We start from the raw sequence: 18,803 nt of genomic DNA, 5'->3' as shown, positions 1-18,803 counted from the left end.
AGATCATCTGTTCTCTTAACAGCTTTACAATGACGATCAGCAGCTGGTGTCAACATCCGGGACCGTAGTGAAACTTGAGTGCATCAGATGGAATTAATTAAAAGGGTTACGGTTTCAAATGGTTAGATTATTGATACACAGCTGTAGTTTTTATGACTATTCCTGTTTTGTTTATTTTAATACAATATTAGTTGCATGTCAGTAACTTCACAGAATTTTCCCTTTGCTATGTGTAGTGTTCCAGGACCTTGAACCATATGTTGATGTGACATCCTAAAAATATTACAAAATAAATTGTTTTCGTGTTCCAAAAATATAATCTAGGCTATATATAATGGACTACACTATACTACTCACTTGTTTTATTACGGTTTGACTTACTTTTATACGGGTTTTTTGTGTTTTGGGAGCGGATATATAACGTTGCCATGGAGTTAGTGGTGGTCTTTTAGCCTATATTTTCTACATAGGCTATCGGCAAATTAGCACCATTAATGTGCCGAATTAGTTCTTAGCAGTTTTTGTTTGCACTGTAGCCATGGATGTACAGACATCTATCACTGGATTACTATGATACTGAACAAAACTTGGTGATGATTCTCAGGCAAGCTTAGGAGTTCTAAGCAGCGTCTTTTTAAAGCGGGGTTATGGATGTTATTTGTGATGGACATCGGAGGTAACGATATCCTCAGGAATTGCACACCTCTCTGAATCTGAAAATATGTGTATCATGTCTGTGTAATCTGGTTTAGCTATGTTACCCCCACCCCCAACAATATTCGTACGGTAGCCTACAGCCCTTTGCAGAGGGAGGAGAAAGAGAAGTGGGTCACTCGCCTAATTTCGCACCATTATCCAGCGTTCTACTGAGCCGACACACTGAATGGCACTACTAAACAGTGGCCACGCTCAAAATACAACATATAACAGAAGAAAAGAAAAGGAAGATGGGTAGTAAGTTTGGCTTGTGTGATGACCTTGTTTCATCTCCTGCCACTTCGGCATGGAAACAACGCTGTCGGTTTTCGCCAAACCTCCTTGCACAGTCTGGTCTTAACCGGTTCGGATAGTGCGCGGTCTCGTGCGCACTGCAGACTCCACGCACTGATTCAGCACTCCGCGCGCCTTTACCAGACCCGCCCACCCTATTCTGTTAAGCCTCCCTCATTGGTTAGGGAAGTCGCGCCTCGCCCACACCTTCCGCGTGCTGTTTGGACAATGAGAGAGTTTACGAGTTGAGATTGGCAGGTGTTGTGCCGAGTTCTGCCTCCCCCCCGAGAATTTCATGCCCATCGCGGGAGCACGCACAGCTAAAGTGAAAACGATGACGACTTTAAACGTTCATATAATATAGACTTGATCATTTATCATCCCACAAAAGAGATCATACCGTTTTCAAACAGTACTTTGCCTTAGAAACCATTACAACGTTTGGTTAGTTTTCACGTTAGCTGCGCGCGCCCCCGCGAGGGGGATGCAGCTCTCGGCGGACAGAACTCCGCGCAACACCTGCCTCGGTTTCTGTGCACGGCTCGTGCGGGACTGGAGTTGTAAACGAAGCGCGTGCGCCTTTCAGCACCAGTACCTCGTGGATAGCAGCCAACGGAGCAGAGAGGATTGTCGTTGTGGGTTAGCTTATTGTAACAAACCGGCGACTTAGCGGTTTGCAACGCCGTACAGCCGCTGCGATCGCGGGAAAACTTCATTGGTAGTTCAGAGTCGGAGAGGGGAAGCTGTAAAGCGACACAGCTTGAGCTTTGTTTGCCCCTGCGGGCCTCTCGGTCGAAGGAGACACGTTTCTGCGGGGAGACATACCGGTTTCGACTCGCTTGCGTCGAATTTGCGCGGTCTGGATTCAACTAACTGCGCCCCGGGAAGACTAAATGGCTGCATACGAAGGGAAACAAAGGTGATATAGAACATTATTCGTCCTAGCCGGTTCGGTCCAGATAAAGGTCGCCCCGTGGTCCGGTTTTAGCTACATTACAGCCTGCTCGCACCACTAGCCGCCGAGGTCTCCATTGTGTGAGCATCGCCGTGCTATTCCACTGCCGCCCGCCCTTCGGATCACTCTGTGCCGCCGCACACCTGCCGCCTCCTACAGCTACAACTACAACTGGGTTTTTTAACCTTCTTCTTTTTTTTTTTAAATCCACGCATCCAAAAATGTGTTCTCGAGTCTGGTTCGTGACCGACCGGCGCATCAGCCAGGAGTATCCTCAAGTGCAGATCCTCCGGGCACTGAAGGAGCACTGCGCCGACGAGGATGTTGAATTCCGCTCTCTTCTCATGGACCAAATCGTGTTAACGATCAGCGAGGGACAATTAGGTAACTATCCCCCGATTAATCAAAGCAGCTCAAGTCTTCATCATCGTTTTTGATCAACATGGGTTACACAAAGCTAATGGCAGGCGGTTAACGTTATTGTTTGGGGAGCAACGTTACACTGCCGTAAAGCAGGGAGAAGGGCTAGCCCGGTCTGCCTGCTAGCAAGGAAGCGAAGTGTAACCACAGCCGTGACCGCCTAACCTACTTTCTAGCTAAACAGACTGCCTCCATGCTCTCTCCACACGGAGGGGATGCTTGATTAAATGTCGCTGAATACGGTGCAATCCCAACAATGCAGAGGGAGATAATATGTATTTAACGTTAAGCGCCAAAGCTACGGGGGGGTCGTTTTTTGATATTGCAGAAGCCGAGGAATTGGCGCACAGGCATGTGTTGGTTGTTCACATTTAATGGTGAAAACAGATGGAGCTGGTGTACTCTGAGCACATTGGGTCGCTCTAAGGTTGAAGCTTTAGGTTTTATAACATGCTCTCACATGTTAACCTCATTTTTTCTTCATGTGGAAACCTAGCAGCAGAGACAAGGACACGCATGGGAAGTTTCACATACAATACATACAAGATATACCTGTATTGAGTAAATGAGTAAATTCAGAAAGAGTCGCAAGTAGATCAGTCGAATTTGAGTGATGACATATTTAATCAAATGTTAAAGGTAATAGTTTGATGTACAACAGATATGACCAGCACCCAAAGTGCTGTGCCAGCTTCTGTACTTTATGCTACTTACATTATCTCATGATCATTAATCAATCTTTTGTGGTCATTTTGGTACTGCTTTGTCTAGAATACATTGTTTGTGTTCTGCCTGTTATGACATGGCAACATTTTCCAGCACTGACTCATGAGGCCTTGTTAAAGTGATGGTAACAGTGGGAACTCTCATCAGACACACATGGAATTAGTCAAGGCAGTGTGAAGTGGGGCCATGTAACCAGATGAGAGGCCTGTAGCACTCAATTAACACACAAAGGCGTAAACTGGGATTGGCAGAGGCCAGATAGTTGGAAGAGAATGTGGGATGAATAGCAGTGAGATATGTCTGCACGTCCCTCGCAGACAACCTACTGTTCATATTCAGGTCTACTGAACTGTACAGCTCAGTCATGCCAAAGCTTTATTCTCAACATGGGGTTTTGAATGCCACCAGTGGAGTGAACAGCATGGGATTTATGTTATTTCTGTACTGTACAATAGTACAGCCAAATTAATATTTACAAACAGAAATAAATCCTTGAGTTGGCTATGTGTGGCATTCATACAGAATACCTACCACATGGAAAATTACATTTAAATGCAGTTTTTGCTACCATGGCTAGATAATCCAACCTAAACAATAGGCTAATATGTAATGTCATAAACTGCTAAATGCATGTAGGAGACACCTTGAAAATTAGAGCATATTAGCCAGTGTAAATAGGTAGATATACAGCTGTCTAGACATGTACCTTCCCTAGATAGACACAACTGGAGCAGGGCAGTTGGCATGACCTGTAATCCACGCTGGCCCCAAGTCTGCATACAGTAAATGTCTTCTGAGCCTTGGCTTGACATCACAGATTAACAGCAGGTGGACAGATTGGCCACGCTGTGGGCTTGCTACACAGGAAGCCATACAGTACACACAGTGTGGCTGGGACCTTGAGGTGCTTACTGGCCCTGTACTCCGAGCATTACATGCACCTTTTATCTAGCCTACTATATGAATTAGCTACACTTCATTTACACCTTGACTACAGAAACCCTGTAGACTGCAGAAATAGAAATTTTTGTTTTTGACCTCATGTGGATTAGCATACGCACGAAGGACCAGAGGCCATAAACAAGTTAAGGCAGTCCTGGAATTTAAGATCATTAGGAAATACAACTGAGACGGTGAGGAAGTGAACGTTTTTACAATCCTCATTGTTTCTGGTATTGGAAGCACAAGTGGTATTTACCCATAATGTGATCAATAATGCTCTTGTGGTCACTGACCACCTCTTTAAGTGGTTAAAGTTATTCACCACTACTCTCCAATTGTCTCGGGTGTATTTGCAGTTGAATAAAAAGTGAATAAATGTGGTATTTGCACTTCATGTGATGAATTTGAAGCCATTTCTTAAACGTATAAAACAACAATTTTGAGAGTGTGTAAAAGGGAACATTTTGTCCCAAAATGAATAAATGATGTTTCAAAGTAAACATGCATTAACAGCCTAAAGCAAAAAAAAAATTCTTGCACTTTTTTTAGGGCAGGTCAGACTGCATTTGCAAACTTCAACCGACAACACCTTCACAGCTTGGTATTTCTCTTAGCTCATTTGTGTGTTCTCAAGTCAGGTTGAGAGCCATGTTCCACACTGAAGTTGATCAGTACAATGTGTCCCCAGGAGGAGAGATGAGTACATGTCCACACAAACACACCCCATTATGTTTTAATAACTAAAGATGACCCCTCACATAAGACAGCCAAATCCAGCATTCAGCTTGCTAGAGGCATTTCACATCCCATGATTTGTGCTGTGAGGCGTTTTGACAGAGACCGGATATGAATTGATGTTACCATCCTTTGTGAGCCCATGCGCATGCCAGTGGGCACACTTTTACTCCAAAGATGATAAATGCAACACTCCTATGTCAGAGTGTGGGTCAGCATCAGCACACATGTGGTTGAGATACTGTAAATGCCAATGCTTGTTTGGTTATTTCTTAAGCACTCACTCCCCATTTCATGAGAAATGAGACTATATGATGATCAGCAATATGGCATAGTTTTTCTTGATCTACATCTACAAGCTGTTGTCTGTTACAGGTGGGGGGAAAAAAGCTAGTTCATGCCATAAATAAGGGATATTTGATGTGTCTTGATCACAGCAGTAACTTCCCATATGCCACTGTTGTTTTCCCCACAATGTAGTTTCTTTGTTGCAAAGTTACACATTACACTTTATAAATGCTTTGCCAACATATAAGTGTAGTGTACGGTCTGTTTGGGCTTTGACTTTGGGTCATAGCAGCATATGAAGAGGCAGAACAGGTGTATTTGCTTTTTATTGGTGTTACTGAAGAGAGGCTCTGACGTATCACTCGTTTCAACACGCAGGGATACATTTTTTAAACTGACAGCAATGTTGTCATCCACCAATGTGTCCCTGAGCAAGACACTTAACCCCAAATTTTTCCAGAGGCGTGCGATTTCTGATATATATAGCAATTGTAAGTCGCTTTGGATAAAAGCGTCAGCTAAATGAATAAATGTAAATGTATTCCCAGAATGTATAATAAAGCATATCATCAGTAGGGCATAAACATCTTTCCAATATATATATATATATATGGCACAGTGTTTGTCGGCATCGCCTGCTTTGTGACGTTGCAGCGGTATGCATAGAATGCTTGTTATGCTTGTTAGCTTTGTCAGGCCAATTGAAAATGGGACCCGCATAAACAGTCTGTTTGAAGCCTCCAAACATTATATATATATGTGTGTGTGTGTGTGTGTGTGTCATACTGCATAAAAGCATTTGTCTTTGGCTACTTCAGCTTTTCAAATTACAAGTGGAACAATGTCCGCTCTATGATTACTGGACTCTAAACCTTCATGGTGCTGTGTGATTTTGCGTCATGTAAAAACTGTGGTGGGAGTGGACTGCAGGTGACCACAAATGTTATTGAAAGAATAAAGATGCATATTTCTTCAGATTTTTTTCCATCATGCCACAAATGGCAAAGGGAAGTAATGCTCTTATCAGGTCAGAAAGTTGACAGCAGCCTCCAGCCAAAAAACTCCATGTGAAAGAAACATCAGTTAAAATAGCATGTTGAAACATCCTCATATGACGATGCTAAAGCTCATTTGAAATGTAGTACACAGTTATTTTTAAATACTGCCCAGTCCTACACCAGACACACAAAAGATGACCCTGTAAATTATAATAAGGATTATATGGGTTTGACCTATTGAAATGTGTTTGTTGAGCCGTTTACATATCTAGGCCAAATAATTTTGGTCTCTCATGGTATGTCCCTGCTGCCTCAAGTTCAAGTACTGTAAATGGCAAAGTAGCTGTCAGCTATAATGTACTCAGGCTAACTCACAGCGGATATGCAGGTTTAAATGGCCCCTGTGCTCAATGAACAAAAGATTTTTTTGCTTGGCCTCACCATAGGCCTACAGTATATATGTTTTTGTCAGATGTGTTACTGATGACAGATATGCAAACAGACCATTGACCGCATTGTTAGCCCCAAACGATACCAGAAGAAACTGTGGGGGAACCTGCTGGCCCATCAAGCTAATTTAGAAAGGATACCCAGACTGAGACTGCAATCACGGCTGGCAGGACCCACCAGTCAGACACTGGCACAGTGTTTGTCGGCATCGCCTGCTTTGTGACGTTGCAGCGGTATGCATAGAATGCTTGTTATGCTTGTTAGCTTTGTCAGGCCGATTGAAAATGGGACCCGCATAAACTGTTTGTTTGAAGCCTCCAAACATTACGGTTTATCATAGAGGTAAAACATGTATCCCATCAGTTAACTGTAAACAGGCCACAACCCCGACTAAATGTAGACATTGTCACAAAAAAACCCTATGTTGCCTTTGTTGTATGCCGAAATGGTCAGGAGGGTTTCTGAATGTTTTTGCAGCGGTCACATGACGGCAGTGCAGTGCACACGAACACTCGCTCAAATGAATAGGACTGATTCATCTAGCTGCCTCATTGGTCTCTGTTTGGTTCCCCTGGAGATGGAGACGAGCACCGTGAACAGTGAATACTGTCTGTCAAAAAGCATGAGACCACATCCCCTGACACTTCCCACTGTAACACCACTCGCAGTGCTCTCAATAGCTGCACAATAAGAGCAGTGTGTGAGAGTGTTGAATAGGGCTGGAGAGACAGTGAGAAGGAGGAGGAGGAGGAGAAAAAGGGAGGGGCGGCAGTCTTTGTCGCTTCGTACGCCTTTTTTCATGCGCCTCTATTTTCCCCTCTCTTCCCTCCCTTCCCCTGCGCTAAGGCTACAAGACATCCCTGACCTTTTCTGCCTGCTCCCTTTCTTCTTGGTCCCCCTCACCTGTCTATGCACAGAATGACCCTAAAACATGTGTTCGTCTCACCCACAATGTGTGCATAATGCACACTATACAGGCCTATATCGTATATAGCCGTCTTATCTGTTATTACATGTGCAGCAACCATCAAGCTTAATATGGTTAATATGGCCTCTGATGATCTCAGCCTGTGGCGCTGTCACTATTGTGAGCCTCCAGACTCTAAGATGGCTGAAATTCAGGTCACCGTAGAGGTGAAGCGCTGTGCCATGACAAATGCGTCTCCTCCCCTCTTTACCGAACATATATGTGCATACCCACACGTACACGCAGGTTTTGTTGTCACCCAATCTGTTCTCCCTGATGAGCTGTTGGGTCGCATCGCCTGCTCAAAAATCTCAGTCTGTCTCCGTTTCCTCGTCTCATCCAGGGTAACAAAGTAATACCACTCACCAGAAAGATTCTGCCAAACCTTTGGCTATGGCTGGTGAATTTGCCATCTGTGTATGGCAAATATCAAGCCAATATTCTGTTATTTCAGAATGTACTTCTGTTCTGCAGATTCAGATAGCTGTTGATAGAGACTGGAGATGGCCAGTGAATTTTGAAATTTGCTGGCCTGCTTTTTGAAGGAAAGTTAATGTACTATATCACACCAACTTCATTCCCGCCATCAAACTATACAAGCTTCTCTTTGTCAAGTCTCTGCTGTTTTCCATGGCTTATACATGCTGTGCTGAATTGAATGGCTGATAAGTGACCTATTCAGATGTGTTCAGTGAGCCTGTTGTATTTACTTGGCCTACATTTGCATGATAAATGTGGTGTCAGGCTGAGACACTCAAAACCAGCCTTATTCCCTGTTTATACTTCCATTAACATGCATCTTGGGTGATCCAATCAAACGTGGGCAGCTCCAAGTACGTCTTTTCACACCTTGCATTAGAATGCAACTGGAGTGACTACTTGTGATTGGATCTTACTTTGCTGCTGTATATGTAAATTAACACGTACATGATTTCCATTTGCAAAGACCAAATATGTTGCCGCTTTTAACCTGAATTTGATGAATTTACTGTTTATCAGACAACAAATGAGACAAGAATTAGGCTGGAAAAACGATAGACGCTGCCGGAGTAGAGGGTTTCTGGGGGGTTATGCTGTAGACAAACACACCTTTTTATAATTTCATTCACCATATTTTATTGAGAATATATTTTCTGGTTTTCCCTCAAATTAACCCCGACTGCTCTGCCTCAACTCTCTGTCATTTACAGAGTTTCGTGATTAACAGATAGCTTTACTTGTTGTTAACCTGCTGCTTACTGTACCTGCTGTTCAGTTAGCCATGCAGCTACTCTTATTAGCTTTAAAGCTGTACTTAGAGCTGTCAACATGTGAATCAGATTGCGTGTTAATGCCAGGTGAAAACAGGGATTCAGTTTGACTTTCAATAAAGCATGAGACTTTCACTAGTCACTAGATGACACAGATTTTGCGGTGTGACAGGATCAAAAATTACCACCAACTACTATAGCGGACTAGAACGTTGTCAAAATATCTACACATTTTGAAAGCCCTGAACTAAACAAATATTTTGTAACATAAAATAGAAGTGTTTCTAATCATGCTTTTCTCCCTGATGTGGGTTCATGTGTGACTAAATTCAAGATTTGCACCCTTGGGGTTTCAAACATCTCACCCTACCCCACTGCCCTACATTGCCTGTATAGTGTCAGCAAATCAGCTAGGACATCTCTTTCTCAGTCGAAGACAGCACTGTCTCAAAATGCAGAGGGGCTGAAAGCACTGCACGGGGACTGTACTGTATATAGATATGGTCAGTGTGTAAGTAATCGTATCAGCTGGCAAAGCGGGTTCCAAATTCATGACTTAGCACCACCAGCCTTGTAGCTGGCTGCCTCTGCCTGGTCCTGGCCAACTCCTAGTCAGAGCTGTGGGTGACGACTGAAGCAGTGTTCTTAAACAGTCTCCGTTTGAGGAGTAAACTTTTCCACCAGTAAATGATAGCTTCCAAATCTCACCAACCATGTTCACAATGTTTCCAGCTATGGTAAATATGATTTTTAGGATGTAATGATGGCTATAAACAATGATGCCTTATTTTCTTACGTGGCAAGTGGACCAGTTGTTGACGGCTGTGGTTCCATGAGTGCCAGAAGCAGACTGGATAGGAGTAAGTTCTTAGCGGTGGCTCAGAGTTGTATTGAGTGCTCTGAAAAACTCATTACGTGTTAGAGGTTTAGGTGCAACGTTTTTATTTAAATAATTTGTATACCCCCAGGCTGACAACCAAATACATTATTTCAAGGGTTTTTGTTTATTAATGGTCTTCTTGTTTCCACCCTCTGTTCTCCAACCACCACATCACCCTCCAGGTCTGCGAGTGGAGCAGGAATTGGTGACATCTTATCCGCAGGTGGTGGTGGTGCGGGTGCCCACGCCCTGGGTGCAGTCAGATAGTGACATCACTGTGCTGCGCCACCTGGAGAAGATGGGCTGTCGGCTGATCAACCGTCCCCAGGCCATACTTAACTGTGTCAACAAGTTCTGGACCTTTCAGGAGCTGGCCGGCCATGGGGTGCCTCTCCCTGACACTTTCTCCTACGGTAAATACTTGAGCTTTATCTTTTTCCCAGTATTGACGTATTGTGCGCACGTACTGTAAGATAGTGTGCTTCTATGATCAAGAAGTCGGTTTAATGTGATATGAATGTGATACAACTGGCTTTATCAAAACTTCCCGGTGTGTGGACAACAAAGAGGCCTGCAGGCCTTGAGTTGGATGATGCTGAGCCAATGCTACATTGTCCCTTATGTAGAGCTCCTGTGACTCTGCAGACTGAATGTAGACTGAAATTCCTTGAACAAAGCATAAAATAAGTGTTACACACAAATGCCCAAATGAACAAAGAAAGACACCCTAACTCAAATCAAGGTTTCTATCGCAGCACCCGCTGGACAACAGTGCCACACACCCAGTCCACCCAGCTTAAGAAGTATAAATTGTTGCACACATTAGTTTCTTAATAAACTGTTTCTATCATGATTTGTGTTTACTAAATCTTGTATGGACAGCTCTTGATGCTTAGGCAGTTTTAGTATTTTAGTCCAATTAAGTGAGTAAACATAGGCTATTTATTATGGGAAACATAATATATGTAAATATTGTCTATCAGTTTATTTAAAAAACTATGGGAATATAACTGCATCATCTGTACCCAAATGGATGTTAGCATAAACACCAGCACTGCTGTGTCATGTATTTTTTTTATTTTTTAGGCATTTTAATCACATTAGTTGCACACAGGCTTTAGCCCCCATGTGTCTGTATAACAGATTAATAAGCCATCAGTAAGACAATCGTAACTCCACTGCAAATACTTAAACAACAGAGAGAAAGACAAAACAAAGGCTGATAACCAACACCACACAATTGTTTCTGTTTCCCAAAAATCCACATTACTGTGTAGCTGAAAAAGAAGGATACAGACGGAGAAAGAAAGAGAGGAGGGGGTGTTTGGCCTACATTCCATTCGTCTCTCTGCACAGTAGGCCGGGCGGTGCATGCAGAGCGGCTGGAGAGCTTATGTAACATCACCCCAATGCCCCCCACCCCCCCCATGATTTTTCAAAATAAAACATGCCATTGCCTCCCTCCTACTCTCCACCTTAGCAGCTTATGATGGGGTTGGACCCACATTTGCTCTCCAGTCCCTCTCCCCCTCTGCTCCGTCTGTTCTTTCTCCCGCTCACTAAAAAACACACGTGAATCTGTGCATCTGGAAAAAGCCATGTGACAGCATAGTTCACATCTGTTCCTAAGACCAGACAGGAAATCAAAGATGGAGAGAGACAGGGAGACGGAGAGCGAGGGGAAAGAAGTTATTAACGCCTCCATTTTTCATTATTTTTACACTCCTTGAGCCAAAGCAGAGAAAGCACATCTGTTGCTACAAGCTGCCTTTTCTGAATCAATGTCAGATATGGTCAGCTGCTTCACACAAATGCATCCTTCAGTGACTGCTCTGTTCCCAACTCATGAATCAAGCAGCACAATAAGTATGAGTTTAGGACAACACTCCTACAGCCGTGTGTGTTTTGAGTCACCGCTGTTGCCATAGCAACAGGCTACAGTCCCCCACCACCATCCTGCTCAATCGGCTGTAATGTGTGAACTATGCTATCAAAGACAATTAAATATATCTGACACCACTGTGTGCTGCTTTGTGTTTGTGTGCATGGGTGTTTTCCCAGGAGGGCACGACAACTTCCGTAAGATGATTGACGAGGCAGAGCCATTGGGCTACCCTGTGGTGGTGAAGAACGCACGTGGCCATAGAGGTAAGACCATCAGTGTTATTTCCTGTCACCAGCTCTGTTCACTACACCACACCTCAGAAATCTGTACACTGCAGGCACATGATGGCAACTCAGTCCACCCTTTATATGAAATTCATTGAGAGGGTGTTATATGATTAGGACTGTGGTGCTGCAACAAACACAAAACACAAGCTTGTTAATGCTTACGCTATGGCTGCTAGGTTAATCATTTTTGTTGGGAGCTTACAAATTTACCCTGATTTCCCCTTTTTTGCTCGAAGTCCCAGGGGGTTTGTGTGGGAAGTTTTTAGCCTCGCCATTAACATTGTGCTTCCAAGAGATAAGCCCCAGTGTCTGCTGACCCATTAGCCCATGTCCTTTTCATAGTTATTGACACTTGACTGGGTCTGCCATTGTGTGAAGGAATAACAATGGACCTCAGCTAGCCCAGGATGCCATCACAGCGCATTGTCAGGGAAAGCAGTCGTTGGTCAGTCACTAACGTGGGCCTTTTTATGGAGTTTGGTGTCCCAAGGGTTGCTTTCTTCCCCTCAGCGGTTGACCGTTGACATTGGCTGAAGTCCAGCTTGTCTTCCTTCTCATGAGTAAATACAAAGGGTTGTTTCAAAATCAAATCATTGGTATTAATTGGTCAATACTTACTTGATCCCACATTTAAATTTCATGTGCCCTACCTGGCCAGTTGTTAGGGATTTGAAATATTGTAATTTACAACATAGTGAATGGCTTTGGGTGCACATTGTCTAAGCAATGTTTTTGTATCATCAAAACAAAGTAGTCATGTGTCATACAGGACCATGATTCCCTTTTCTTTTCTTATTTTTGACTTGTGAAGTGTTACATCATGCCTGCTACTGTCCATCTTCACAATGTTAACTAAGGGATTGCCTTGTCATCTTGTTCGGATTGTCACTTTCACACAATGTGCACATATACACACAGCAGAAACAGGGGTCAGAGGGCTTGACAACCAGGAGACGGAGCCAAGGGGTGCTAATTAAAATCGGCGTCTTCTATCCTGTGTGAGAAGCAGTTCTGTGGCTGCTAGGAGGAGAACCCTGTCCATTATATGAGAAACGGGAACTGGCATGAGAGTCGGTCAGCAGAAGCAGCGTCTTGTCAGCAAAACTCTTGAGGAAGTTATCCAACCTCAACTAATATTACACAAATCTCAGACCCTGCAACCATCTTATTCATGTATACAAATCATGTTGATATAAAGCGGTGTAGTTGTCCTGACAGCCTGAAAAACTACCTCATCTTTCCTTCCCCTCTTCACCTTAAATCTCCTTCCCTCTCCCAGGCAAGGCCGTGTTCCTGGCACGGGACAAACACCACCTGACAGATCTGTGCCACTTGATCCGCCACGACACCCCCTACCTGTTTCAGGAGTATGTCAAGGAGTCGCACGGCCGGGATGTGCGGGTGGTCCTGGTGGGCGGCCGTGTCATCGGCTCAATGCTACGTTGCTCCACTGATGGTCGCATGCAGAGCAACTGCTCCCTGGGTAGGCAGATGCCCAAGAGTCAACGATGACGCACTGAATTACTGCTACTATTGAACACAACCACTCACATATGGTCATTACAGTTACCAATAATACCAGTACTACTACACTGTAACTTCCTAAGTTTGCAAGACTAGTCTATTTTCAATGAGGCTACTTTTTGAACTGATCATATGAGATTTGTCTTGAGTTGCCTTGAGTCTTATATCTAGTCGTGTGGTTAAATGACCCCACTGTTCTTGGAGAACCAAAGCTGTTTTGGTTATTATGAAGATTTAAGACAGGACAGTTTTAAGTGACCAAGATTTTTTAGACATATAAAAGTAATAGCCAGGCTTTAATCATTAACAAATGCCTTTTAGTAAAACAATGACTGTGTTGGATTTCGTTCAGCCACATGCCACATTTAAGGGTTGTATGTAATCACTATATATGAGGGCAATATTTAACAGTCTTATCAAGTTTTTGATCAAGTGTAATGCTCTATAAGCCAGTTTTGGGATACAGCGGCAAATTCTGAATCTACCCTGGAGACATCAAGTGACACAGCTTTCCAGCTGACGAGACTGTCAGAGCATGAGCACTAGTCGAGGCTGTAATGCGTTGTGACATATTTAGGACATCAGTCATCAGATTATTCTGCATTTGTGTAACAGATCATGTGGACTCTAGGTGGATCAGATGTGGTATTTGATTCTATGATACTAAAATAAATACTTCTTAAATCAAACTATATATATATTTTAAAGATTGCTCTTGTATGTTTTTAAATCTGGATGGTAAAGTGAATTAATGATTGTGGTGGGTATTAACCAGCTTGATGTCTCTCTCTGGATTGTTAGGTGGCGTAGGTATGATGTGCCCACTGAGCGAGCAGGGCAAGCAGCTGGCCATAGAGGTGTCTAACATCCTTGGCATGGATGTGTGTGGCATTGACCTCCTGCAGCTCAATGATGGCTCATTTGTGGTCTGCGAGGCCAATGCCAATGTGGGCTTTATTGCCTTCGACCAGGCCTGTGGCATGGATGTTGCAGGCATCGTCGCTGACTACGCCTTGTCAATGCTCCCCAGCCGCCTCACCCGCAAGATGTCCCTGCTGTCCGTCGTGTCGAGTACCAGTGAGACCAGCAGCGAGCCGGAGGTTTGCCCTGTGCCTGCTGGCGGCGGCTCACTACCCGAGGCCGTCTGCAACATGAGCGTTGGTTCTACTTCCAGCGAGAGTGACCCGGAGTTGGCTGAGCCCTCCCAGTCCTCACCCCGTCAGTCCACAGCCCCCACTCTGCCTGATCTCCCTGACCTCCCCGATCCAGCCTACAACTTCAACACCCTCCTTGCCAGTGAGATCAAGTTATTGACTGAGTGAGATTCAAGCGGCTTCATGCACACACACAAATACATAACACGCATACCTGTACGCATGGCAACTGACATTCCTTTTCAAAACACATATCGATCCAAAAACCATTAAAACATAGGATGTTAAATGCAAAATCAAGAGCAGAGAAAAACCCCAAACACACTTGCAGACAAAATTACGGACACAACCATAGAAATACAAACACCAAAACAAGAGCCATCTCCTACTAACTCCCTGGAAAAAAACACCACAGATCTGAGGCTGCTCCCCTGACTCTCTTCGCTTTGCCCCTCTACTCCCAGTCAGCAAACCCCACTATCCAAACCTAGCTTACACTGCAGCGTGGTGGCGAGAGTGGGATATACTGCCAATAATGACCTCTCCTAGCCTTTTTGCAAAATTGTGATGGTGACAGATCTTTTCCGGTGGGTATGTGATACCTATAAAGGCATCCACCGGCCATATTCTTATCCTTAAAACACAATAACATTATTTAAGGGAGAATCTACAGTATGTTGTCATAAAAGGGGGGTTTCCTGCTGAGATTGTAGTCAGGTTTGGTGGATTGGAGGTGAAATGAAGTGTTTGTTGTTGTTTGTTTTGTTTTTTTCAAATGATTAGCTCCTTCGGAGAGGAATACATTCTCATGCTAGGTACATTATACTGTCAGTTCCAATGTAGCAATGTAGTGCACCTATCAAGGACACAGAACAGAATAGAGACCATCCTGCAGCAACTGGAGATGGAGGGACCTCAAGTCAAATTTACTGCTATTCCAAATAACTGAAATGAGAGGTGAATTCACTACATGACAATAGTATGCTGTAAATCCAGCTAAAACAGATTGTATACAAAATGTTTTTTTTAACCAGGTTACCGCGACACAACTCTCCTCTAATTAAAATCACATTTTTTTTGAATGAGTAATATTGAAATGTCGCTGGAGCTGCTACATTGACAGTGAATAACAGGCTGACTTTGTGGTGTCACAGTGATTTACCTTTCATGCGTAAATAAAATATTATTAACCCAGAGTGCATACACATAGCACCAGAAAATCATCCTGGGTGCTAACACGGTGTCCATAATCAATACTCTGTTCACTGTGAATGAAGCAGGCTAATGTAAATGTACGCAAAACTGCAACCAAAACCTGTCCAAGGTAGTATAAATAACAAAAAGCAGTTTTGTTTAAGAGTCACAACCTGTAATATAAAAATGAATTGAGTGCCATTACTTGATTTTTATTAATTTTATTTTACATTCCTACATAGCTTGTTTGATTAATCTTACCAGCAGCAGCAGTCTGCTGCTTTTTAAAATCCATTCATTGTCTAGCACTTTATAATAAACAGACGCATTTTTTTTTTCTCACTCACATTTAAGAAACATGAGACAGAGTGTGAAAGCTGCGTCTACATCTGTGAACAAAATATACCTCAAAACAGTGACTTCTCAGTCACTGCCATAGGATGACATATTCAAACATACAGTACATATCAGCCAGGATCCTTGTGGTTTTCAAATGGCCCCTGATATACCAGGTGTTCCTTCCCTTTATGTCTACAATCTAAAAAGATAGTTGTGTGAGATAAACAGATAGTTGTGTATTCTTTTTTTTTTCTTTTTTCTTTTTAGCTTTTTTGTAAATATTAAGGTAGTAAATTAGCTTCCGTTCATACTAGTATCCAGCTGATGAAACTAGAAACAGCTGAAATAACTACCAACATTGAAACCTTCATAAGCTATTGTGGACAACCATATTTGTACAGACCTGAAACACTGAAAGGTTGAAACTGAAATTTGGTGCTAATATTTCTGGATTTGGTTAGATGTGATTTCTCAGTCATATGATTTGTAGATTATACTCTTATTGTTTTCAACTTGTTTTTTGATAATAAAAAAATAAAAATGAAGTATCCTAATCCACAAACATGTTGGCATGATGTACAAATAAAAAATGGAAACTATATTTTTGCAATGTTACTTTTTCTTTCCTTAGAAAAGAAAGGAAAAATAAATCCAGGGATTTCAGTGGCCAAGAGCTTATTGCTTAAGGTTTTTGTTCCTGTTGATTTACCTCCTGTGCACCTTCTGAAATAACTATCAACATAAAGGTAGGGTATGCTGGGGTAAATGCCATTCATTAAGAATAATTTGCAGCTCTGATCAAAAGCACAAATATAAAAACCTAGGTTGTTCCATGTAGTGTCGATGTTTTTATGCTCATAAACCGTTCTGTTGCACACAACTCAGGGAAGCAGCCTGGATCTCACCCATGACCCCCAAAGGCACATCATATATCCATCCGAGACATGTCAAAAACATAATACATCCTACAGGCAGACAAAAAAATACACAAACAACATTGAAAAAAAGGTTGTAAACTACAGTATAAAACAAAGCGGTGTATACCATGGTTAACATGCACTTTTTTCCTTGCTTGTTTTTATATTGTTCCTTGTTTTCTTCCTAATTTATGGTATTTTTAAAGACAAAGTGGTTTGTGTGCACTAATATTGTCTCAATAAAGTGAAACCGCTGTGAAACTTGATTTTTATTTTCCTTTTTTGTGGGCCGAATTTACTAACCGACTGGAATTGAATGGGCCTGCATGAGGGTGCCAAATCTATACCTGCCAGACAACAGGAAAGGCGGCTTATATTTTAAGTCTGCTATCAAGTGATCACAGTGGCTCCACTAAGAGAATAACACCATTTACACTACTGTGATGTTGTCCGGTATCTATATAATCAAAGTATCTGACGAACAAACTGTGAAATCCGCTGATGTCCACGCTCCTGACGTGCAAGGGTCCGGTGGACTTTATCGTCAAAAAGTCACATCCCAGCCTAAAGGTGTATGTGGGTGATCTATCTCCAGTTGTTACCCCCCACCCTTATTTGTTTGAAGTCTTCGTCTGTATTGAAGCCTGTGTCATTCTACGTTGTATACATAAGTGTAAATCAAAGATCACAAATCCTTTCAAGACATTAAAAAGACAGCCAGAAGTTCCTTTCTCAGTCACAGTCCCTGTTCTTTAAATCTGTAGTTTATACGTCGTCCATACGCAGACACCGCACATCCAGCCATTGAAAGGTTTTACTCTGCCCTGACAACTTCCAAAATGCCTTTTTCATTGTCAGTGGGAGCACTGATTCGAGAATCATAGTTGAGTCAGGGTCTCAGTTCAGGTGGGTTTCTTTCTGCTTGGTCTTTATATATCAGTGGACATGACACAATGGATACAAGGCATGGAAGCTACTGAAAGAAATGGATACTGCATGCTAGTAACACAAGGAAGGAAGAAAAAAAAATGTGCGTAAATGATGAAAGATCAAACGTGTACTGGCCTATGTGGTGCTTAGTCAGCCAGGAACAAACATGTCGGGACCTCTGGACTAGTCACTGTGTACAACAACACAAGAGAGCACAGGGTTACTATTTAATTCCAAACTGCTGCTAATGTATATTTGGCTCAAAAATTAAAAAGGGAATATGTGGAAAGTGTTTTCTGTGTTTTGCTGCCTCTCAACAGAAAAATGAATCTGAATGCCAAAAAAACAAACACTTTGTTGTATAATTCAGTACTGATAACACTACTAGTGAGATGATTTTAAAAGTGATTCTTTGTTTTGATATAATGAATAAATGTTTCAGAATTGTATAATATGTGTAGGATTTCACGGCAGTTGTCAGGTTCGTTTTAAATCCACGTGTTTAAAATGAACCTGAGGTTTGCTCAAAGGTTTACAATACACTTTAGTTTGCAGGAGGATAATGCAATGTTTATGCTTCAGTGAAATAATTCAGCTGTCTGTTGATGATATATAAACAACAGAAATCTTATCTTTAATTCTATCTGCATATGGTGAATTGATGTAAAGATGCTGGACTGCAAGGTATGAAATAAGCAAAACATTGCATAAAAAGGATTTTGGCAAATGCCCTCACCATTATTCTGTTTGGTATCATTCTGACAGTGTTACAAACTGGAATCCCAAAACCATGTAATTCACAAATGTGCAAAATGATGTAAATATATATCCCTCTTCTTTTTTTTTTAGATTAAAATAAAGATGAGTCATTCAAAACCAATGCAAATGTGTCTCCTCCTCCTCATTTGTTTTGTTTAGAGATATGAAACTCAGTACAAATGTTCTTTTTTTTTTCTGTCCTTCAATATTTTT

General features: G+C 42.4%; 1 protein-coding gene across 1 annotated transcript; it reads left to right on the top strand.

Annotated features, from left to right (window-relative positions):
* Positions 1-1,503: 1,503 nt before the first annotated feature.
* Positions 1,504-18,711, top strand: rimkla (ribosomal modification protein rimK-like family member A). The gene is made up of 5 exons (XM_038722854.1): positions 1,504-2,329; positions 9,784-10,014; positions 11,663-11,749; positions 13,053-13,256; positions 14,099-18,711. The coding sequence occupies exons 1-5, from the start codon at positions 2,167-2,169 to the stop codon at positions 14,617-14,619; spliced, it is 1,206 nt and encodes a 401-aa protein (XP_038578782.1). The 5' UTR covers positions 1,504-2,166; the 3' UTR covers positions 14,620-18,711.
* The last annotated feature ends 92 nt before the right edge of the window (positions 18,712-18,803 follow it).

The sequence above is a fragment of the Micropterus salmoides genome, unplaced genomic scaffold (assembly GCF_014851395.1).
Source record: "Micropterus salmoides isolate LMB-PRFRI ecotype aquatic unplaced genomic scaffold, ASM1485139v1 Ms_hic_scaffold_16, whole genome shotgun sequence".
Lineage (NCBI taxonomy): Eukaryota > Metazoa > Chordata > Actinopteri > Centrarchiformes > Centrarchidae > Micropterus > Micropterus salmoides.
This window is presented reverse-complemented; position numbering and strand designations above follow the sequence as displayed.